General features: G+C 39.4%; 1 protein-coding gene across 1 annotated transcript; it reads left to right on the top strand.

Moving 5' to 3' along the window:
* Window positions 1-409: 409 nt before the first annotated feature.
* On the top strand, window positions 410-24,539 carry LOC306868846 (guanine nucleotide-binding protein subunit alpha-13). The gene is made up of 4 exons (XM_079415248.1): window positions 410-778; window positions 7,789-8,015; window positions 16,268-16,318; window positions 21,464-24,539. Exons 1-4 carry the CDS (start codon window positions 496-498, stop codon window positions 22,034-22,036), a joined length of 1,134 nt encoding a protein of 377 aa, XP_079271374.1. The 5' UTR covers window positions 410-495; the 3' UTR covers window positions 22,037-24,539.
* Window positions 24,540-25,564: the final 1,025 nt, after the last annotated feature.

The raw sequence follows: 25,564 nt of genomic DNA, 5'->3' as shown, positions 1-25,564 counted from the left end.
TATCATTTTTAAATTATTTAGAATTTCTTTAATATTAATTATAATAAATAAAAATGATATATATCGGCTTTATATCGGCCACCCTGCTCTTTAAGATTTTTTTGGCTGTCAAAAAAAAAAAAAAATCGGTCGACCACTACAAAAACTAAACACATATGCAAACTTTTTAAAAAATATTTTGTTTTAAGGTCCAATAAACTGTTCCGTAAAAAGTAGATATTTCTGACTGTGCATGGTTAAATTATTTGTGTACAAGTTTTAATTTAGAACTAAAAATATACTGAGTGCATCTGTTAAGTAGCGGACACCTCGTGTGTCTGCTGAACATTTGCCCCCGCCCCGTGCATTTCGAAGTTCGAACCCGCCCAAAACTTTTAGAGCACTGCGCGCGCGCGCGCGCGCTACTGTTATAGTATCGGGCCGGCGCCCCGCCCGCCTCTAGCACTGCGGCGCGCGCAGTTTCACTCCCTACTGTATCGATGAAGTTGCACAAAGATGGCGGATTTCCTGCCGTCCCGGTCCTTTCTATCCGTTTGTTTTCCACACTGTCTTCTCAACAGCAACGAGGCGGAACAACTGAGGATATCTAAAGAAATAGACCGAGGTATTTTGAAAGACAAAACCTATGTGAAACGGTTAGTGAAGATACTTCTGCTCGGCGCCGGAGAGAGCGGCAAGTCCACTTTCCTCAAGCAGATGCGCATCATACACGGCCAGGACTTCGACCAGCGGGCCAAAGAAGAGTTCAGAGGCACCATTTACAGTAATATTATGAAAGGTAGGAGGCGCGTTTCTCATCCACACACCTATACAAGTGCCATGGGGGTCTAAACTTGACTTTTCACGGGCACGGGCTAGCGAAATGAGGGTTAGCTAGCGTTAGCTGAAGTTGCGCTGTAACCTGCTCAGGAGAAACGCCCATGTTATTCTCTCAACTTTTCAGCGCCGCGGTCTTGAACAAAGACCTCCGCGAAGGACTTGATTTCTGTCTAAATCGTTTCCTAGCTTGTCACCTCGTTGAAAGTGTGATTTCCCTCGCTCTTGTGATTACAGAGATCTGGAAAGACTAGCCTCGGGTTTGAGTTTCATCAGAAATGAACGTTAGTGCACGACTCCCCAGATTCATTTAAACTCAAACTGCTACTTAAAAAGTTGCATAAATGTACGTTTCTGAAATCGTGTACTCATAATTACCCTAATTTGGGCTTTTTACCAGAATCTCGAGGCTGTTTAAAGCGCTGCTAAATCTCTCCCCGCGTGCTAATGTTTTGTCTGCTCGAGGTAATGCCATAACCGAAACTGGATTATGTCAAATAAATCAATCCAGAATGTAAAGCCCGGTTTAAATTGTAAATCGGCTCTCTCTTGTTTGTTGGTATGCTGAGCCCGTCTCATAATTAACAAAGAGACTGGTGTCTACAGAGGGCACACCACTCACTCAACTCATTTTCAAAGCCTACGGACCCTTATTTATTGGCTTCATTGTGGCATTTTTACATTTTAAATGAAAGGGTGATTTTCAAGCATATATATATATATAAGTAATAAAGGACGTGTCTGAATTCACGTGTTTGGGCATCTGAAATGGGTGGAGTCCAGAGCCCTTAGATGAGAACATGGGTGTACAGTGGCACTAACCACTCACTAACACCTGTTATGGAAACAAACCAGCTTTACTGTTTCTGTCATAGCTTTCAAACCATTTGTAAAAAGCTAAACTTGTCAGACGATCCTCAAATTTTCATATGCGAGTTAAGAGTTGTCTTTTTTTCTCCTAGGAGTTCATGTCAGGTTTCCATCATCTCGCTTTTTGTCTTTCAAAACCCACCTTATATAATACGGGCTCCCCGTTTAGGTGGCCTCAGCTGGGGATTTCCAGTGCCTATTGCTGTGAAAAGATTTGAGATTTCCTGTATGAGATTAATATGTCACAACGGTCATTTACGGAGGCACCACAATGACAAATTCAGTTGTGATCTCATGGAGACTCGTCTGTCTGTAGCATCGCTAACATCATATCTTTCCCTAGCTCAACTTAAACAGGAAGCATTTAGTCAAATGGCTGCTTGAATCTAATCCTAAGGCATTTCAGAAAAACACGGAAATTTCTCTTTATAATGCCTGGAGACAGAGAAAAAGCACTTTAACATTAATGTTTCACTCCAGCTTCTGCTCACATGTACCTGTGAAGATGTTGGGTTTGAAGCAGAATGGTTTCTCACTGTTTGACAGGTTGGTTTGGTCAAAAGTTTGGGGTTTGTGAGATTTTCTTTCAGTGTTTTTGAAAGATTTTTGAAAGAAGTCTTTTATGCTCTCCCAGGCTGCATTTAGCCTATTTGATGATTAAAAAAAAAGTACAGCAAAAACAAAACTTCTTTTTAAATTTATATTTTTGCATGTAATTTATTCCTGTGATGCAAAGCTGAATTTTCAGCAGCTGTTACTCCAGTCTTCAGTGTCACGTGATCCTTCAGAAATCATTTTAATTCACCGATTCGGTGCTCAGGAAGCATTCAGGCGTGCTGATTAATGTTTTTGTGGAAAACATGATACACTTTTTCCAGAAGTCTCTCTTAATTTTGAGTAATTTAATGCACGCTTACTGAATAAAAGCATTAATTTATTTTAATTAAGCATTAATTAAAAAAATAAATAAAATGTAATCTTACCGACCCCAAACTTTAGAATGTTAGTCCAAAAGAACTGATTTAAAGCTTTTACCCAGGCTTGTACAGATGATCCTCTTTGGTATAGAAATGTCTGAGGGGAGATGTGAACTACTTATGCACTTTGATAGAGCCTGAAGTAGACAGGAGGTACTTATGAGGTTTTATGAAAGGTTGTAATTGTCACCGTTAAAATTCCTCTAAGTACCTATTGATAGTCAGGTTTATTTAATGTACTACACACTTCTAAATGATTTCACTTGAGAACAGAATAATGGTCCTGAGCGTCCGTGTTGTATAACCAGACTGAAACACCAGCTGTGTGTCAGTGTAGTTTATCTAATGAGTTTGTTGGACAGTATGAATGAAATCCTGCCTTCTGTGGTTTCTCTTCCAGGCTGTAGCTCGTTGTTTATCTTTTCTAACTCAGGCATGATTCTGTTTAAAATCCTAAATAGTTTAGCTCAGCATGCATTTGCATCCTGCTGTTGTTTATAGAATTTGATGTGAAATTACGTCTCGCTGATGTCAAATAACTTCTCCCAAAAATCCCATTAACATCTGCAGTTATGGTAAAGATTTAAAGATGTGTTTTGTTAAACATAGTCAGTTTTAAGGTGAAAGTGCATGTACTTGTATATAATGAGGACACCCTCAGAGCCGCAGTCACGTGGACACACCACTTCACAACAGATGTGGGATGTGTCAAAGGGTTATGCTTTGAGCACCTCTGCACTTTCAGTTTCCTGCACAATGGAGTGCGTCACTGTAGCCCTGCAAGTGTTTCTGTCTGATACCTTTTATTTTATATGGTTAGTTGACATGAATTGACATGTCCTGTGTTGTTACAGACTATATTGTTTTACATAATACATTTTTGCGCCCTTTTTGGCTCCCAAAAGGCTAAATTGAATTATTTTTTTTAAATGTCACACTGTAAAGCCATTTAAAATAAAAGAATGAAGGCAAAAAAATGATTAACAGTGGTGTCAATTTTTAGAAGTTGTAGAGACCAGTTAAGACACTTTTTCACATGGATATACATTTGAGCCTAAACTCTTTATCCCCCGGTTTTACAGACAAGGCTTAAGCTAGTCCCAGACTAAAATGCATGTTTGAGCTGTCTGAACTGAAAATATCTTGCTCTGACATATCTTAAAATGTCAGTGTCATTGTTCTGTGTCCAGATGCACACCTGTAATGTTTTCTTCTAAGGCATTTTTGTAAAAGTTGCTTAAATTTAATTTAATTTGAATCTTAATTTAACTAAGGCTTAGTACTGGCTTAAGCTAAGCCCCGTTTGTGAAACCGGGCCTAAATGATTTAAATTAGGGATTCATCGATCCGATGCTCAGTATCAGTATCGGCTCCGATACGGTCATTTTCTGCCGGATCGGTTATCGGTCAGATGAGACCGACACAAATCCCATGTTGTGCGTATACTATTGTGTTATTGTTAAGCCCCATGAAAGCACAAACACATTATAAAGCACCATAAAGTCAAAGTCCAAGTGTTCTGAAGCCTTTCCATAGTTTAATGTGAGGTACAGATGAATATTTAAGTCGTTAAATTCAAGTTCACGGCTGTCTGTCATCCTCCATTCAGCATTCAAACTGCGTGTCGTGTTCGGTTTCGACAGTCAAGATGATGAAACTCTCTTCAAGAGCGCACAGTAACTGAAGTTTAAAACTGTTAAAAGGCTCAAACTATCGCATAGATTTAATAAACTTCCATAAAATTAAATGTTTCCTTTTTTCCGGCATAAAATCATTTAATTTATCTTTTAATTAATGAAAATTAAACTAATCTTCTTTTTTTTTTGGAAAATAAAGGTGATTTAATATTACAATTAAAACATTGAAGACATATTTGGATTATCGTTAAGACAACGTAAAGCTATTAAGTTTGTTTAATAAAAGAACAAGGTATAGACCTGTTCTGTTGGAAAGGTAACTTTAAATTACTTCTGTTGTGATCTGGCGCTATAGAGAAAATAAAATGAACTTGACCTTCAAGGGGGGCGGGGGGTGCCGTTGGGAGGCCGGGTTGCCCTCCTAAGATAATGGTAGGGGAAACACTGTTATATCAGTGACTGTTGGTTGATGATGGCATCGTCTATCGGCCAAACCCTATATGGCAAACGTGCGGGGGGAGGGCTGAGCTCACTCAGAACTACGGGAGCCCAAAGGGGTGCATCAGTGGATGTTAGAGAGGAAACCGATTTTCATTCAAACAAATCGACGTAAACTACACATTTGAGGTAATCGATTTATCGCCCAGCCCTAACCGCAAGCCTTAATAGCATGCCACTGCACAATTGTAATGCGTACCTTCATACAGACCGCTTGTCATTTGTCACAATAGATAAATGATAAAGTGGATAAAATGTCCTTTTTGTGTTATTAATTGTGTACATCCTAATTTTCCATGTGTTGAAAAACTGGGGTCTAATGTTGTTTTCTTTGTTACACTCAAAAAGCGTCATATTGAACTTTGCGTCAGAGCTGCACGATTAATCGTTAAAAGATCGCAATCTCAATTCAAACACTCATGCGATACCATTTTTAAATTCGCCCGTGTCTATTTAAAAAAAAACATACCGGAACATTGAAATCTGCATTTGCACTGACACTGACACAGGGAGCAGACATTTGCCATGTTTGGGTGATAAACGGCTTCACAAATAGTCTTTTCAACTATATTAATACACACATACTGGGATGAAATTTCAAAGTTCAGATATAAACATTGATGTCTATGGTAGCGATTAATGACGTTTGTGTCTAGTGCATTGAAAAGTGACTGTTAAAAAATGTATTTGTCATTGAATCGTTCAAGAGATTCGTTCAAAAATGTGAAGTATTTATGAGTGAGCCATTAAATCATTCAATCAAACCACTTTTTCATCACCACTTTTTCATCATTTTAAAATGACAAATTCATGTATTAAATATAGGGCTGTCAATCGATTAAAATATTTAATCATGATTAATCGCAACTTAATCACACTTTTTTTTTTTTTTTTTTTTTTTTTTAAATGTACCTTAAGTTAATACTTTTCAAGTTTTTAATGGGCATGGACAAATGTGGATGCTTTATGCAAATGTATGTTTATTATTATTGAAACCATATTCAACAGAGCATGAAGACTAGATATGTTTCAAAGGTCATAGATGTTTTTCAAAGAACTTGTTCATGTCTATTAGACGCATGAAAAAGAAATACCAGGTTCCCATTACTTCTTTCTTTGCACAGGGCAGATTATTACATTTGTTTGCCTCTCTAGGCCCACATACTGTATTCTGATGCAGCCAAATTCTCAATAAAACTGTTTTCATGGATATATTTTATTGTTTCTGTTGTCAGACAACGGAATGAATATGAAATGGTGACTAAAACGCGACCCATTGAGACCACATAACCAGCTCTCCCTTCCAAGATGTTAAACTGCAAATAAATCATGATAATCGAGCCGTCGTCTGATGAAATCAAATACACATAAGATAAACATAAGATAAAGACAATAGCTGTGCTGTGATTTCGGCTCTACTTATATGTAAAATTAGAGAAGCAACATGACATCTGTTTTTAACTGAAAGCGCTGCTCTCCGCCGCTCGCTGTACAGAGCAGATGCACAGAGAGTGAGAGAGGTGTGTGCGCACGCTAGGAAAGCAAGACCTCGCGCGGCAGTACTGGCGAGTCTCAGAAACTAAATGTTTGGGCAAACCTTAAAGATTTGTCGCTAGGCGCTTTTTTTGAAGGAAAAAAAAAAGTCGCTAAACGGGTCTGAAAAGTCGCTAAGTTGGCAACACTGTGCATCTCCATTTCTCCAACTATGGGCTAGGCCATGGGTCAAACAGAAAATGCGCGCTGCGTTAATACAATTAGTGCCGTTAAAATGAGTGTGCATTAATGCATTATTAACAGCCCTAATTAAATATATTATATTTTAAAGGTGCCATAGAATGCATTGATACAACATTTTAAATTGTTCTCTGATATCTACATAGAGGGTATGTGGCTTAGGTAAGGGCAAAAAATCTCCAGAAATGGTTTTACATGTCTATTTAAAACCCTAGGATTTTGCCCTAGCTTGAAATGGTCTGTTATTACCTTATTTGGAAGGGTCATGAATAATAATGTTGAGCTCTGCTCTGATTGGCTGTTTCACAGTGCTGCTCAATGTTGAGCTCTGCTCTGATTGGCTGTTTCACAGTGCAGCTCATTTCAGTAGCTCACACAGCATGAAGGAGTCTCTCGCAGTTATATCGTCGGGTAATTATACTGTATATAAAATGCGGGCATCAGGCAGCTGCTATTAATATGAGGGGCACTGAAACTGCTATCAAATGCACGATCGCTTTTTACTTTCGCTTTCGAGAATCGCGACCGCACAAACTGTATGGAGCGGCAGTACTTTACCACACATTTTACAAAATCAGATGCTTGTCAGTGGTGCTCAGGATCTGTAAATCATTCGCCATCATCCTCAGTCATCACTCCTTACTCTTATGTACTGTAATGTAACAGGCTACCTCTAGCAAGGAGCTAACCATGTCCCTTTAGTAGATACCAACGCATTCCTGCACTTCACATCCCATTTTTGCTGTTGTCTTCGCTTGTTTCTTCACAATACCTGCAGAACTTCTGATGATTCAGCTGTGCAGGTTCGGCTGGCGGCTGGCCTGTAACATGGGCGGGTATATGCAAATGTTGGGGGCGTAACTATTAGTGATCCTGACTGTAACGTCACAGTCTGTTATGTTCTGATTCAACCAATTTTTCAGTGGTCTTTTGCATTCACGAGGAGGAGAAAACAATGGTGTTTGAGGCTCACGGTATGTCATTTCCATGCACAGAACTTTTATTATTCAACTATGCCAAGGAAAGTTTTTTTTTTTTTTTTTTTTTTTTTTTTTTACAATTTTAAATATACTGCAGCAATAATATTTTGTCACATATTATTTTATTTAGTTCACAATCGTGGGAGAATACTGATCTCTATTTGAGACAAAAAAATTGTGATTCTCAGTTTATCCGGAATCGTGCAGCTCTACTTTGTGTACACAACAACATGCATAAATATTTACATTATGTTCCTCCTATTGCTGCCATCACAGGTGTTCGAGTGCTTGTGGATGCTAGAGAAAAACTGCATATCCCATGGGGAGACCCTTCAAACCAGGCACATGGAGACACCATGATGGCTTTTGACACACGATCAACCATGGTGTCGCAAGGGATGATGGAGACCAAAATGTTCCTGCAGTACCTGCCTGCAATCCGTGCCCTCTGGGCTGACAGCGGCATACAGAACGCATATGACCGGCGCAGAGAGTTTCAGCTGGTGAGTTGCTGTATTTCTCTTTAAAGATGACTAGAAGTTGTAATTTCACTTCTGTAATGTGATGTTTTTTTTTAGTGAAACCGAATATTTAGCAGGCAGTGGGATTTTAACAGTTGTTGAGCAGAAAATGTGTTTTGCAGGCATTGAAAATGATTACCTTTTGATGACAAGCAACAATTTTTGCACACACTGTGCATAATAAAAACAGCAGTATTTATTAAGAGAGTGAATATTATCTTAAAAGTCTTAAACTACACCTTCATGCTAGTTATGTTTTTTTTTTAACATATGGCACTTCAGGCTACAGTCACCTGCTTTGCACAACAGAGTCTGTGGGTTTTTTGGCAGTTGACAGAAGTCTTGTGGTGGACAAAAAACCTTTTAGGGTGCATTCACACTTGGTTCGATTGCCTGGTCCGAACCGCGGTTCGTTAGCGTCATCAAGCCAGCAGCTGTTTACCCCGTTGCTTAGTAACAACGGCGCGGGAGAAGGCGCCAAAATGCATGAGTGCTCTCTGCACTTTTATATATTTACGTTTTTGAACCATTCGTTTTGTTTACAAAGGTTCAGTGCATAAACCACTTACATCTGTCTTATGAATGTACTGCAAATGCTCTAAAGAAAGCTGAAGGCAACAGAAATGCGATATACAGCTCTCTGCTGGCAGCGCGTCAATCACTCTCGTCAGGAAAGTGAGTGAAACACACACACATTTTTGTCAAATAATATGGCATTAATAGCAGTTCACTTCCGTGATTTGGTACGACTGCGTTCACATCAGCAGCGAACTGTACCGTAGTTCACATGAACCGAACCCCAGACCACCCTTTTTAAGCGGACTCTGGTACGGTTTGTGGGTGCGCACCCGAGGTCGGATGACAGTGTTCACATCATACATCATCCAAACGAACCGAACTCTGACGTCAATCGAACCCGGGTGTGCGAAAGTGCTAGTGTGAAAGCATCCTTAGAGACTTCTAGAGACGCCGACTGAAAGTTTCACACATTGGCTTGCCGAGGTGGTGTGTGTATATCTAGGAGGATGTGTATACCACATCACTGTTTTGTTCAGGCCTGTGCATTTTTCATCTGTCTGTTTCTGAGGACTTATCAAACCTAGGTAACCATTTGCTATTCCTGTTTTTTTTATTTAGCTAGCTTATCAGTTTGGTTGGGTAATTTTTGGTTTTCCCCAATAAATCTCAAATGATTCCTCATTAGGGCCTGACATAAGCAAGTGCCATCTTAGCAACTTCAGACTTCTCTAAACGCTCTCAGTTCCTAGTGCATTACTTCCCCATTTTAAATGTTGATTTCACCAAAGCACTTGCACCCCGTAACCGACTCTTACTATTATGATTTGTAGAGATTACAGCGAAAGAGAGATTGCAGATACAGACTTTCATGTTTTCCCTACATTCCTGAGTAAAATTGATGAGGAGGAATTAGGGCTGTGGCGTTTATACTTCCCAAGATCACAATCATGCATGCTACCTGAAAGTCACATTAATTCTCTAGTGCTGTAGTACTAATTGTGCCACATTGACGTTAAACAATTTAACATTGAATTGCAAGTTATTTTCACTCATTTTTCACTTATTCATTTTATGATTCCAACATGAATGGCTATTTCTTATGTGTATATCAAGCATTCAACCTGAATGACATGAATAAAACTGACATTTTAATTGTGAGTAGATTATTATTTGTAAAGCAATTGTCAGCCAAAATGACATGACCGTGACAGCCCAAGGCAGCTTCAAGACTGTCATTGAACTCTTTTTAGAACATATGTAACACAATATTTTCCTGTGCGCGAGTTATAATGTACTTTGTTTCATCCATCACTGGTGTCATGCACAGATAGTTAGCTTTTTTGCTGAGGGATAAAGTGATCCTAGTGATCCTCTCAGCATGGGCAAGTTGGGACTTAAGCAGAGCAGTGGATGCATGCTGTTGAGCACAAGAAACAACACGACACTGAGCCGCTTTACTGCGGCCCAAATGTATGGAGCTGATAACAGGCTAGGTCTGTTCATCCCCAATCTCAGGAATCTCCATTTATGCTGAATCAAGGCTGGTCAAAGGCAAATTAGTCTTTTACCATTGAGGTTTCCGTACAGCTTGCCCGTTAAGTAGCCATCCTCTTTCCTCGGCTCCGCCACAGGCTCTGGTGATTTGTATGCAGTCTGTGTGAGTGAAGGCAACAAAACAAAACACTTTTGTGCCCTGTAATCCACAAACCACGTGTATCGAGTGCAAAACATTATCAGGCTTCCTGCTTTCACAACTCTGCCCCTTTAGCCTCTGGGGGTTATGGTATGCACCCGACATGCAACAAAACAAAACTTGTTCTAGATTCCTTCAGCCAAGATCCCTTCGCCTCTGGCTCCTCCTCTTATTTCTAGGCATTGCATAATCCTAATCCACTGCCTTATTCCTTGCTGTTCTGCTCTCACTACCCCCGAAAAGCAGCGCTGTCATCTGTCTTCTTTTGTTTGTCTTTTTTTACATTTACATTTATTCATTTAGCTGACGCTTTTATCCAAAGCGACTTACAATTGCTATATATGTCAGAGGTCGCAACTAGGGGTTAAGTGTCTTGCTCAGGAACACATTGGTGTCTCACAGTGGATTCGAACCCGGGTCTCTCACACCAAAGGCATGTGTCTTATCCACTGCGCCATCACCACCACTTTTTAACATCTGCTTTGCACTAAAAAGCCAGCACATCGTTTAGAACTGTCAAATTCAGTTTGGTGAATCATTACAAGGTTTACTTATAGTCTGTGCGAGTCAGTGAGGTTCATTTTAACCCCATTTACTGAAGGCTTAATCTGATTTAGGTAATACTTGCGAGACGGTGCATTTCCAAAATGCAGACTGCTTGTTCGATTTAGACGGTCATGCTGCTTTATAAAATGAAACTGTCTTTAGCGTTGTACATCTCTGCTGCGTCACCCGCGGGAATTATGATCTCTGCAGATTCAAGTCACCGGAAGAGAGATTTTGATAGGAGACATCCACCCAAGTGGGCTCTCTCCTGCTTTCCCAAGCACTTCTTTCTGTGCTCTGTCCACCCCATATAGGGACAGATAGGAAAGCATTAAAGAGTTCTGTTTCCATTTTTGTAGTACTCTTAACTACTGTGTGTTGGTGTCATTGTTGGGTGTAAAGCGCTTTGTGGAGGCTGACAGGCCTGAAGTCCCAGGCTTGCCAGTCTTCCCCCTTCCCTTCATCTCGGCCTGAGATTACTAGGATCTGGGAGAAGGATTGCGCGATCCGTGAAGGAATGTTGAGCTGTGATTAAAACGATGACTCTTTTGCACTCCTGTAAATCTGAGGCCCAGGGAAGGAGATATTTCACGGAACTTCACTTACTCTCATTATTGGTATTTATGCATTACAGATAACAATTGGGCTATTTTATTAATCATCTTGTCTGCCAGTTATCTTGACAGTTAAGTTGTTCAATATGGGGGATTTTTATATAATGTTAATTTGTGCACTTCCTTTAACCTACACATTTCTTATGAGTTATTCCACTGTTTGTGAAAAGTTTTACAGTATTATTGTTTGGATAATTTTCATTCTTTATTTTATTTTTCTGGAGCTGCAACAGGTCAAAATTCTATTGTTGAGAGAAAAGAACACATAAGTTACGTTGTTGTATAAGTCACATTTATAATATGCCGGTAAATAAAATCTTTACAAACATCATAAATACTGTTTAACATCATAAACATATTTTATGATAAACATTTTAGTAAGTCTTTTAACAGTATTCAGAACAGAAGAGGTATACAATTATAAAACATCGTTCTAAACTCAGGGCTGCAGAAAGGTTATGGCACAAATCACATAATCCTACTGAGTCTGACCTTAATTTATATCGATCACTCCTCTCTGACTTTTCTGCTAATGTCTTCACTGCTAAAAGGACATACTATCATGACAAAATTAACAATTCGCCTAACTCTCGAATACTCTTTAAAACTTTTTCCTCCCTCCTTTGTCCTCCTTCCCACTCCTTCATCTACTCTAACAGCTGACGACTTTACCACAGTCTTCATTAATAAAATTACAAACCTCACTGCACAATTTTCCACACCACAAGGTTGAAGTCTCTAAACTCCTCCTTTCCAGTCATCCTTCTACTTGTCCGCTTGATCCTATTCAATCTCATCTCCTTCAAGCCAATTCTCCTGCAGTTGTACCGGCACTCACTCACATCGTTAACACATCCCTTCACACTGGAATTTTTCCCTCAGCATTGTATAACCCCACTTCTTAACCCAACTCTTTTAGGGAACTATAGACCGGTTTCCATTCTAGCTTTCGTTGCAAAAACACTTGAACGGATTGTGTTCAACCAAGTCTCTGCCTTTCTTACACAGAACTAGGGATGTAACGGTATGAAAATTTCTAATCACGATTATAGTGACCAAAATTATCACGGTTATCAGTATTATCACGGTATTGTTAAAATGTGCTGGAGATGTTCAAAAAGTACCGAAACATAAATCACTTCACCAAGTTTTATACTTAAATCAACAAACAGCAATTAAAATGACTTTTTGTTTGCATAATCACTAAAACAATAACATTACCAATGAAGTCTGGATTTTAAATGACAATTTGACTGACACCAGTTTAATAGCATGTTCAAATAAATAATGTAAATGTTCAAATAAAGCTTTGAAAAAGTTGAACAAAGGTAGACCACACATTTCAGCCTTTAAAGAAAAGGGTTAAATTAAAATGATAATTAATAAATGATTATATGTATTTTATCTGCTCCATAAATAATTCTATATAGCATATCTGAATTGTTTAAATGTACATAAGTTTGTTTTTCATCAACCGGTTAAAATTTACAGCAGGTCATGCAAATTTGGTCAATTTTTTGGCCAGACAGAAACTGCACACAGACTGAATGTAAATAAGTGTCTGTAAATCCAGTCTCTGACAGCAGGTGGCGCTTTATACGGAAAAGCTGAATTACAGCTGATTCCCGTGAACTCCGCGAACACTTCCTTTAGGTATTACATGGAGCGAAGATGAGAACAAAATGCCATCAAATCGTTTCTGAAGACAGTCCGAACCTTCAGAGGTACATTCATATAATTAATTCATTGATATATTAATTTGTATAATTCCCTTAGCACTCTTTTAAAACCTCCCAGTTTTTCCGCCCTATTTTCACTCAGAACGAAACTACTCTGCTGCCGTGCGCACGTGAGACTGTTACTGAAAACTCTGCTTTATGCTGGACAGTATTTATTTATCGCGAGTTGTTTAAATCACGGTAATCGAATACGGTTTTAATGATAATTAAAATATGAAACGGTAATACTAACCGCGGGGAATTTTATCATGATTTATCGTCAAACCGGTAATCGTTACATCCCTACACAGAACAACCTCCTGGACAGTAACCAATCTGGCTTCAGAAGTGGACATTCGACCGAAACGGCCTTGCTCTCAGTTGTTCCATTCAAATGGAATAAATAATTAATAAATAATTGAAAACAGAATTTGGTAAAGATAAAACTGTAAAACTCAATTAATTAGACAGGCTTTTTGATTAATTTATTTTAACCATTAAAACGGAGTATAGAAAAAATAAACTGGATTTCATAGGGCCCCTATAATTAAAATAATTACCACAGTAAGTGAACAGTAGCCTTTAAAATTACTTAAAATACATATATAATAACAATGAGGTAATAATAATTAGTATCAACGATATAAATGTATCAAAAGCAAGAAATCATATGGTTTTATTGAACAAAACTGTCAAAATACATGTATTATAAACAATAGAGAACATTTAGATTACGCATTACAACAAAGGCATTACTGTGCGATCTAATCCTTGTTTAATGTTGACCAAGCACCATTTAATTCAAATGTCCACTTAATCTTTCATATTTGGCCATTTCTTTAGGACAGAAATGCTACAGCCGCTGTAATGAATATGTGGACATCAGAACATGTAAACTCAGAGTGAGGGTTTGAGCTTTTATTTTGAAATGGCGATGTATTCTCCTGTGTTTGTGTAGATTTATAAATGATTTACTTTACAAATCTGATGAAATGGCGCACGTTGCGTTCCCAGATGAACGGTATAATAAACCCAAACTCACAACAGCATGCAGAGATGGAGTTTGAGACGCTCCACGTGTAAATGATAACGGTTTCTGTGGAACTACTGTGAACGCTGTGTGACGCGTGTACTTAACCTACACACACGCAAATAATTACAGTGCATATACTGTGTTAGAACTGCATCACATATAATTCTTTAATTAAATCGTAGCATTTGTGAATTCACAGTTATGCTTAATTATGATTTTTAAATGGGTTTAATATATCATGCAGCCTTGGAAAACAGTCTAATAATGTGTTTTATGGATTCTCGTCCGTGAAATGCGCCACTTGGTCAACGTGAGCAAAATGAAGTCGGGGATTTTAAAAACATCGAATAGTTGAATAAAATCGGCGAAGCGTGACAGCCCATAATCAATTGTATTTAAAGCTTTTGCTCTGTGTTTGCATTGTGAAATTCAGATGATTTAAAAAATAAAAACCAACTTATATTCTGGAAATATGTATATTTGAAAATTTTATATATGACTGAATATATACCACTGACTGAAAATATTCATTTAGTCAGTGGTCTGTCAGAATACTGGATTCTGATTGGCTGGCAGGTATGCAGTATAACCGTTTAATGCACAGGTAGTTCCAGGTCAGTTTAATCACTGTTATATATTAATGCGCTGCTTTAATTGATGCACACTAACCAACACGCATAACTCGCTCACACACACACATGGAGAGAGAGAGAGACCGCAGATTGTGCTGCATACACACATAAACTTGTTGTCAGCGCTTCCCCACGATTTTTATTACTAAAATAAAAGATGGATACTAGATCGCTACATTATAAAAAAGGGATAATCAAAGGCTAGCCATGCATTAAAGGATTTTAATGTATGACGTGGAGGCAAAGAACCGCCCAACGCGAAGTCATAAATAAATAAATAAATAAATAAAATATTTGGTTTTTACGTTATGTAGAGATTGTATTCAAAAGCAGACATTAGCTTCAGATGTTGCTGAGTTAACAGGACTTCCTTTTTAGCGTTACTCAGAAACTGATATCCTGGCCTGCCCTGACAATGTTGTTCCTGTGTGCCCACACCCTTCATTGAAGATGAACAGCACAAGTATGGCTGTGGCTTCATGCCCAGCTGGGGGAGGGTTACCAGGGGTTTTCTTATGACATAATCCCCTCTACTGACAATCACCTCGAAAGACCTGCATGTTCCTCTTATAGACCTCAGTTAACCCCAAGATGCAAATAGATGCTGTCATGGTTTGAAAGGGTATTTTATGTAGGCAACGAGGAAGACTTTTTTCTGACTGTTCCCACAGAGCTTTACAGTTTCATCATACACTGAGATAGATGAGCATTGTGAAGGAAGCAGAACAGAACTCCCTCCTGCTGTCCTTTCAGCCAAACTGTTGAAATTGCAAGAGGCTAATTGGTGCGTTGTACATCTGAGCACCACGGAACATTAACACAAGGCCTGTTGCTGTTTCCTGGGCAGCTTGTTCCTATTACTCAAGATTTAAATTTTCCGAACCAGAGCCCGCCTTGTGTGTTCTTCCTCATCCCTGCTTGTCCATTTTCTAGTGTCCTGTGTTTGCTGGTGGCGTGCCGCACTGAGACCAGCTGTCACGAATTCATGGCTGAAGCAGGAGGTGATGCTAGTACAGCACTAGTAGTCACCTCTATAAACTGATGCAGATAACCAATAACACTACAGAATTTCCCCTACAGGGGTAAACAAAAGATGCCAGTAACATTTGCTTTCAAAATGGAGTATGCTTGTAATTACTGACATCCTGTGAGAGGGTTTTTCATGACTCATGTCCGTGTGTTCTCATGTTGAATGATGCCCTCATTACATTGAGTGCTTATGTCTGCACATTTTAAATGTTCGCAGATTCCCAGGTTTATTTGAGAACATTCAACTGTAATAACCTTTTTGTCATGAACACCAAATAACATACTTTGGTGGTGTGTATAAATCCAAATACATTAAGTATGAAGAAAGGAAGATTGTTAACCTTCTGAACTGCAGTCTGTATGTCTAGTTGGTGCTCAGCTGTTTTTGTTGTCAGTTCGCAGTGCTTTGATAACCTGACTGATTCTCTGTGCTCTTTGTCATCCTCACAGGGTGAATCGGTGAAATATTTCTTGGATAACTTGGACAAACTCGGAACACCGGTAAGCATGTTTCTGCCTAAGGTTTCTCACTTCACATGTTCTTTCTAGATGTAATATTTATTATATTTATGCTTAGTATCGATGTTAATTGGAGTAATTTGTTAATTTGTGGGAAGTCGTGGCCTAATGGTTAGTCGGACTTGTAACCCAAAGGTTTCGAGTTCGAGTCTCGGGCCGGCAGGGATTGTAGGTGGGGGGAGTGAATGTACAGCACTCTCTCCACCCTCAATACCACGACTGAGGTGAGACCCTTGAGCAAGGCACCAAACCTCCAACTGCTCCCCGGGCGCCGCAGCATAAATGGCTGCCCAATACTCCGGGTGTGTGTACAATTTGGATGGGTTAATTGCAGATCACAAAATCCGAGTATGGGTCACCATACTTATGTCACGTCACTGTCACTTTTCTTTTTTAATCTAATGTGGATGCTTTTACCTTTTAAAGACTGTCCACACCTTTTTTTTTTTTTTTTTAACACTTATTTTAGAGTCAATTCTGCAGAATGTCTTTAAATGTGATTAAAATGTTAATGGAACTGACTCTTAGGCCGCATTTACACTGCATGGTTCAAGTGACCCAATTCCGATTTGTTTTTTTCCTCCCATGTGGCACAGATCGGATATGGCCCACGACAGTGTAAGCTGGAAAAAATTGCATGGATTCCGTTAGTCTCCGATCGGTATCAGGCCTCATTCATATGTGGAAATAAATTGGATACGTGCTTTTGCGCCTGCCGTGTCAGCTCGGATCTTTCCTTGTAAATGCGACTCCTACGTCATTGAAAAGTGAGTTTTTAAAACATTTCGCGGTACAGACATACATGTAACAAATGAAACCTCTCTAGTTGAGTAGCAGAGTATTAATTTTGTTAGTTTGTGTTAATTTCAGCGTCAGCGATCTGACGCTGAAATGTGTTGCTTTTGAAATCACGCTGTGTGCTCGTTACTGCTGTTGTCAGTGACAGTGACTCGGGCACAGACTGCGCTTCAGTCCCGTTCATTCCATTGAGACCACAAAATAAAATGTACACAAACATATCCCTGCCTTTTGATAGCCTATACAATCACTGATGAACGCATTTGGTTTTAATTACTAAAAAAACACAGACGATGTGACCTGCTTAAAAATATCTACCACCTGAGTAGTATTCCACTCGCAAGCTTTCAGCAGAGCTGCGTACATCACTGTCCTGAAGAATTTGTACTAGGCTAAACTATTTTGGTGTATAGATGTAACTATTGCATTAAAAACGTTTCTATATGAATTCCATGTCAATAAATTAAACAAATTTGTGATGTCATATGCTAATTTTGGCTTGTTTAACCAAGTGCAGTGTAAAATGCACATATCGGATACGGGTGACTTTTAAAAGAAATGTTAGCACGTCGTCCAAAAAATCGGATATAGTCACAAAATCAGAATTGGTCATCAAGATTTGCAGTGTAAATGCAGCCTTTCTGCAAGTGGGAAGCACTAACAAATTAGCCAAAGTGTGTAATGAACAAAGGCGCTTTCATCTTTGTAAATGGCAACGTTACAATTCTCTGGAGATTTGTGAGTACACATTCTATGTAGGCCTGGAAACTGATGAGATGGAGATTGACCTCCATGACAAATCTCATTTGTCTTTGTATCAGTTTTGGAATAGAAGGATAGGAAACTTGCTGTCCTTTTACCTATGATTTAAAGGCATCGTTCCAACAAAAATGAAGGTTCTGTCATTTACTCAGTCATGTAATTCCACACTTCTGCATGTCTTCTGTGGACAATTTTAAAAACATCAGCAATTGAAGCCCATTGACTTCCATTGTGTATGGACAAACAAACAAATAAAAAGCGTTTCTAAAACATTTTTTCAAAGTACTTTGTGTTTTCATTTTTCAACTACTCCTTTAAATTCATGGTAAATACCTCTTTAAAATAAAAATGTCAATCTGTACTAGCTTTCAGGAGACTGATTCATTTCCTACTGAAAGATTAGTAAGTACAGTCCTGTCACAGCTAGCATCGCTAAAGCGTTCTTTTATATTCACAGAGTCAAAGCAGCATGAGATAAATCACTTTATACAGCAAATATGATTCATTTCAGCAGTGGATCAAGAAAATACTGAATGGCAAATGCTGAAGATGATGTGAGACTGATAATTGCCCGTCTGTTTGTTCTCTCGCGATGCTGTGGGGCGTGACAGGGTTGTCCTGTTCACCAGCCAGCATAGACAGAGAAGAGAAACTAGCTCTGCTGACATCAAAGGGTCACGTGTGTCAACCCTTTCCCATAATGCTTTCTATATCACCTTTTTCGCTTAACAGTTCACCAGTTTTAAAGTGTAAGATATTTTAAGGAATCCATCTTGAAGACTTTGCATGTCATGAGGCTGTGTGATTAAGGATGACCATATGACAGTTCCTCATCTGCTCATGGAGGTTTTCTTACTCATTCAGATGGTCTGTGTGCTCACGCTGATGAGGAATGATGATAAATACCATATGCTTTCTTAACATGCCACACTGACCACCAGTTAGAAATAAAGCTGCCCCGGTCCCATTTCAGTAGTAAATTTTCAGAGAAATTATTTTACGTTCCAGCACCTTTTGAGATCCCTAGTTATTTAGATTTCTCTATATATGGTCCATTTTTGCTCCCACTTTTGTATATGGCGTTTTATATGTGGAGTGTGTTGACATTAGTTTTGAGACTTGCAGCTGTCAGAGCATCAGTGTCGGACTGATGTATGAGGCGCCAGTGCAGTTCCCTTTGCGTCATGTGACTTGCCGCCTGCCGCTCATGTTCTCTCTCAGTACTAAACGGATGTTTGTGGTTTTGTGCTCTTTCTAGACGCTGCTGACTGCAGTAAATGTGATGATTAGTATCTCAGCTTTGACTCCAGGCAGCTCTGCTTTAGGACAAAGAATCAGATAATCTATTTCAAACTCACATCCTATGCAAACAGGCACGCTCAGTCAACCTGTTCAAATCACTGATGCCGCATTGGGAAGAGAGACCGAAAGGACAAGTCATTTGTTTCCCCGCATATCTCACTTTCTGTATTGCGCTCCTTGACGTCACTCTGTCGCACGGTCTCAGTTCCCGTGTCTATCGCTCTGAATTTATGTTCTGAGACAGAGGAAGCAGAGTTGAATGTGCTCTGCTCTGGCAGCACGCCTCAGACTGGCACCTCTTTCTTTGAAATTTTTTTTTTTTTGAGCGAAACTGCTGCTCTTCAGCCACGTCACAACAATGTGGACCAACTTCTGCAATCACACCATCGACAAACAGGAAGAGGAAATAGCGCATGCTTCCGAGTGTGTTCAGAGAGGGAAATGGCCACTCGACTCTGTTGGAAAGTATGTGTTTGTTTCAGTTTACATTCATCCTCCTTAGATGGATGTCGTGTGGGTGTCCGATGTTTGGGGAGAGACGGACCTCAGCAGCCCAAACTCATAAATATTTGTGAGAAGATGAGGAAGAAGGGTTACCTTAGGCATGTGACAAAGTGCAGGCAATGCATGTGTCAGAGAGAGATGTCTTTGTTTGGTCATAGAACTGAATATTCGGTTTAATCTTAAGCTCTTAATGGAAAAAGCAATTCATCTTTATATGACTAGAAATCCTTATTTAACATCTTAAAGGTTTAATAAATACTTAACTTAAGCTCTGTTGACAGCATATGCTGCAAGCTGATGATTAACACACAAAATAATTTTCACTTGTACTTCAGTTTGTAAAAACAAACCAAAAACATGTTGACCGTTTCTACGGGAAGTCATTTAAACTGATAAAAGTTGATTCGAAATTAAAAACTTTAGCAATAGTTACTCAAGATTGTTTGGTATAAAATACTGTCTTTGATGTCATCCTGTCTGGAATTTCAGAAATCTGTCTCAGGTCTTATGTGCTAGCACTGAGCACTGTTCTCTTGTCGACTTGATATGTCTTGCATTTGCTTTAGTGTAGAGTTTCATCTAATGCATTTGAAGTGCATTTGCCCTTACACCCTGTATTGGCCAGTGCTTCGATCCAGATACACCTTTTTGCTAATGCTTTACCCTCACCCCCAACCTCCAACTCTGGTATGCCAGCAATGTGGAGAATGAGCTATGAGCTGGCCGTCATAGTTTTTGTTTGTTTTTTTCTCTCCCTTGTTCTGTCCCCACAGTTTGAGTTTTATGTTCTGCTCATTTATTACCAGAGTTTTTGTTTTTTTTCTCCTCTACGGAAAACCATGAAATCAAACAATGGAGTCCAAAAGACTGAGATCATGTTCCTTCCTTTTTAATGCAAAATGATTGATTACAAAAATTATGATTGATTATAGTAGCTTAACAATTTCAAAAAGGTTTGCTTCTCATTCATTTTGTCATAACCTTTATTTGTTTAAACTTCTTAATCTTCATTTCTAGGTTGAAATGGGGGGGGGGGGGTGCTGTATTTATGTATAAATGTGAAAAATGCCTTAAATTCTCTCAGAACAATTCTCTTCTGAATTAAATTCTGTTATTTTTTTTTTTTTAATATTTGTATTATGCTAAAAAAACATTTAAGACTTGACAGTTGCTGCAGAATTGTTAAGAGTCTGTGTGTATGCACAGGGAAACTTCTAAGGCTAAATGCCTTTTTTAATTGAACTTTCATTGTCAACTAAAGAAGTAGGTTGACTACTGCAAAGGTTTGATTTCAAGTATTCAGAGTTGGATCAGTTTAAAAAAAAAAAATCACTAACTTTTTCTCTGTAATCATTAACAATGTGTAAAAATGAAAGTGTAGGATAAGTGTTTTATGCCTAGATTTTAAAAGTTGTGTAGTGTGTTCAAACAGTTAAGGGTTATTTAGTGGATATGTGGTATGCAAACTACTGCCACATGATTTAGTTTAATATCATATCATAACCACCGCATGCAAATCTCATTCCAGCCCGAGTCAGTTTACGACTGATTCGCTGGCCTCTGCTTGGAGCTCACATCTTCAGTAGAAGCTTATAGGGCTACACCACAGACCTTCTATCAGAAACATCAGGAAGAGAATTGCATTCATTTGTCCGTTTGGTATTTTTTCGACCCTGAAGTAGAAGTTCCTTTCAAATGTTGCTTTGAATCTTTGGTTTTCTGTTCTAACTTGACGGCCGCTCTGTCTCTCTCTCCCTACAGGACTATCTACCAACACAGCAAGACATCCTGCTGGCACGTAAGCCCACTAAGGGCATTCACGAGTACGACTTTGAGATCAAGAACGTGCCCTTCAAGATGGTGGATGTGGGCGGCCAGCGGTCGGAACGCCGCAGGTGGTTTGAGTGCTTCGACAGCGTCACCTCGATCCTCTTCCTCGTCTCATCCAGCGAGTTCGACCAGGTGCTGATGGAGGACCGGCAGACCAACCGCCTCATGGAGTCGCTCAACATCTTCGAGACCATTGTCAACAACCGCGTCTTCAGCAACGTGTCCATCATCCTCTTCCTCAACAAGACAGACTTGCTGGAGGAGAAGGTCAAAACGGTGGCCATCAAGGACTACTTCCCCGAGTACACAGGGGATCCGCACAGCCTGGAGGATGTGCAGAAGTTCCTGGTGGATTGTTTCCGGAACAAGCGCCGAGACCAGCAGCAGAAGCCCCTCTACCACCACTTCACCACCGCCATTAACACGGAGAACATTCGCCTGGTCTTTCGCGACGTCAAGGACACCATCTTGCACGACAACCTCAAACAACTCATGCTGCAGTGATGCTGGTCCAGCCGTTACCTTCAGATCTCTCCGAAATAACCCTCTTCTGCTCAGAAGAAACTGACTCCAATGTTTGTACTCCACACAGTAACCTTTCTGAATAGCTCTGACGTGCTTTTATGCGGCCTAGCCTAGCGGTCTGTCAGGAGCACGGGACGGCGGGTAGTTATTCTCTTAAAGAGTGCGCTTCGAGAAGAGAGTGGGTCTGGCCACTCGCCCTCGTCCCGCCAAGAGAAGCTGTACGTGTCACCCTCTCGCCGAAGGTGCCAAAAGCAATGCACTCCTCCCTCAAAAAGAGGAGAGAAGTGGGATGAGAAATCCTAGCACTGTTCTTTGATCTGTTACCTTTGAGCCTTTTATTACTGACCAAATAGCAAGATGAGATGCAAATTCATGTTTTAACCTTTTAACAGGAACTATGTTCTGAGCCTCTCTGTCGATGCCTGCCTGGCCTTAATTTCCCCCCTCATTTTGATTGGTGTTTTTAACGTGTAGATGTCTAATCAATTGTAAAAATTTTAGAGTTCAGTTGTTTTTTTTGTTTTTTTTTATATAGCTCTATGAATATATTTGCCGATAAACTTAAGTTATGTTTCAAAAGTTTACACTCTGATTTTCCTCTGCTGATGGATAACGCTCACGATTCGTACCACTTGACAAACTGAACTCATACTGTGGTTAGCCACGCTAGGCGAGCTGATAGATGCAGCATAAACTCAGGGCTGAATGTAGACCACTTAAGCGCAACTGTTCGCCTTCAGGAACATCCACTAATTGTAGCTCTCCATCGGTGGCTGGAAATCACATTTCCTTGCTGGCCTGCAGACGACATCCTCCGCTCTGCCCTAGCTAGATTCTGGAAGAACTTCTTTATCCATCAGGGAACGAAAAACGGTTTCTTGTTAATTTATTTGCTTTCTTTTTAATCTTTTTGGTTCACAACCAAACTTGACTGACTTCTCGGTCAGAACCCGCTAACAAAAAGCATCTGTATTCACAAGTGCCACATGTTTAAGGTACCAATAATTTGAACAGATTTCCTCAAAAGGGATAGATCTTGCTTTGTGAACCTCGTTCCCGCAACAGTTGTGTATAGCTACTTTGTATAGTGCCATGTCCGCCCTGAATACTACTGTTGTAGTAAGTATTTTATGTAAATGGTCTGTACCTCACCCACTCTTTTCCTACGGATATGTAACCTACACTGAAATGTATAACTTTTTTTTTTTTTTTTTTTTTGGCGCCACCGTGCACCCAGAAATCCAGAGATACTGACTCCCTGCCCGCAGTTCGCCCCATTCAGGGTTGCTCTTGTAGCTCTTTTGGCTGGTGCATCTCAGCTGAATGGTGCCTGTATATGTCGTCTATGCATTCAGATGGCGGTAGAGGACTCTTTGTCTGCTGTCGAATTCTGCCTTACGCCCCTGGCTGAAGTCCCGGGAGGCTCGTGAAAAGCAAGTATTACGTCTTCACTCTCCACTGACAGTGTCCTGTGTTTTCTAGTGCCATTCACTGCCCCCCAATGCCAGGAAACCGGGCATTGCAGAGCTTTTGTTGTCGTCTTAGTGTCTGATGTTAGTAAAGCCGTAGTATCCGTCTAAGTATTTCACTGTACAAACTCAAACCTTTCCAAGCACAAGATGTTGACTGATTTAAGTGAATTTCAGTATCCTTTGGTGATGCTGAAATACTGAGTATCAACCTCTAGTATTTGCTGCCTATTTCTAGCATGCCGAGTCTTAAAACATTGTATTATCTGCCTTCGAGCTTAAAGACCTTAATGAAGCAAGTGTTGTGTTCTTGCCAAAACCCAAAGGAATAACTGAGGACGCTTGCAAGTCCAAGACTTCCTGCATCTGGGAGCCTTGAGGGCAAACCCAAGTGCTTGTGCAAATAATGTCTCTGTCTGGTGTAGCCGTGACAGATGTGTCAGTATGACAATCATCCCCGTCAGAGCGCTCCTAACGGTTGACATGTTTAAAGGAATGGCAATGCTGCAGATAGATGCACTACTTTAGCTGTATTTCTCCTCTGTAAACTGTCGAGGCGTGATTTGTCGCAGTTCTGTTGGCTTTCATTGGCCATTCACGTTCGTTTTTTCCGCTCTTCCTGCAAGAATTGTTAAGGGTGGTGTATAAAGAAAGGAGTCTTTCTCACTGTAGCCTTTTCCGAAACGTGATTCTTATCAGAGATGGCTGATTTGCTGTTTTTGGTTTTGCCCAGATAATCAAGTTTGATCATTAATAATTATACAAGAATTATGCCTGCCACAAAGAATACCTAGTGCCTCCAGACATTTCTGGTCATTTTTTTTTGTACTTAGGTTTTTTTGTTTTTGATTACTGTGGATGCTTTGAGTCCTCATATCAAAATAATTCATACTAAAGATTTCACGACTTTTGTGCTCAGTACAGAATATAGGCCTGCTTTCATTGTACAGTCTAACCTATGCTTCCTCATTCTTCATCATTGACCCAATAAAATCATTTTGCGAAAACTGTCATTTTGTTCTTGTTTTTGGCTCGGAATAACTAAGCAATTCTGCAACTTGTTTAATTTCAACAAATATTTCTTTAAAACAAGTCAGTGAAAGTGCAATTCCATTTTGTGAACACCAGGCTGTAGTGTTACACCAAATTTATCCAGGGTTTCGACATTAAAAGATACGTTTTTTTTTTTTAAAAGGATACATTATTCATTTTATATTATTTTAACTTCATGGGTGTTAATAAGTTAAAAAGGGGGTGATGTTTGATGTACACTATATGCACAAGTATTGGGACATCCTCTACTAATGAACCGGTTTGAGTAATTTAGTCATTTCCATAAGTACTAATCTTAATGTTTAAGCATATAATGATGTTCTAGGAAATTGTGTGCTTCTAATTTTATAACAGGTTTGGATGGGACCCTATTTTAACATGACAATGTTTCTGTGTATAAGGCAAGGTTAAAAAATAAATCCTTAACTTGGCTTTCTGCAGACCAGGCAAGTTCTTCCACGCTGACTGAATCAATCATGTCTTTTTGAACCTTGCCTTATACACAGAGACACTGTCATGTTAGACTAGAAAAGGGTTCTTTCCTAAATGTTGCTATAAAATTAGAAGCACAATATTCCCTAGAATATCTTTATATGCTTAAACATTGAGATTTGTACTCATGGAAATTACTAAAGTAGTCAAACCTGTTCATTAGAAGGGGGTGACCCAATACTTTTAAGTGTGTGCTATGAATATATTGTCAATGAATTGCTCAATTATAAATATAGATGGTAACGCATGAACAAAAATACTGTTCTTAAAAGAGTTTTACTATAAATCAAGCATAATTTATAAATCTTAAATGTTCTTTAAGGAACCGTGTGAACAACTGTGATCTAATTTCAATTTAATGTCATGGATGATTCAGCAAAAAATAATGTAATAATGTGCACAATGGATTTTTAGTATTAGTCTACGAGACCATGCAGGCATTCCAGGGAACTTTCCACTCCTAAGATACCAGACTGCTGTCTCCACAGGGTGA

This window comes from Barbus barbus (assembly GCF_936440315.1).
Source record: "Barbus barbus genome assembly, chromosome: 4".
NCBI lineage: Eukaryota > Metazoa > Chordata > Actinopteri > Cypriniformes > Cyprinidae > Barbus > Barbus barbus.
Note: the sequence above shows the minus strand (reverse complement) of the source record. Positions and strands in the feature narration are given on the sequence as shown.

Coding starts and splice junctions, on each gene's coding strand:
- LOC306868846 (XM_079415248.1), top strand. CDS start 496: ATGGCGGATTTCCTGCCGTCCCGGTCCTTTCTATCCGTTTGTTTTCCA. Junction 779..7,788: donor TTACAGTAATATTATGAAAG/GTAGGAGGCGCG, acceptor CTGCCATCACAG/GTGTTCGAGTGCTTGTGGAT. Junction 16,319..21,463: donor TGGACAAACTCGGAACACCG/GTAAGCATGTTT, acceptor CTCTCCCTACAG/GACTATCTACCAACACAGCA.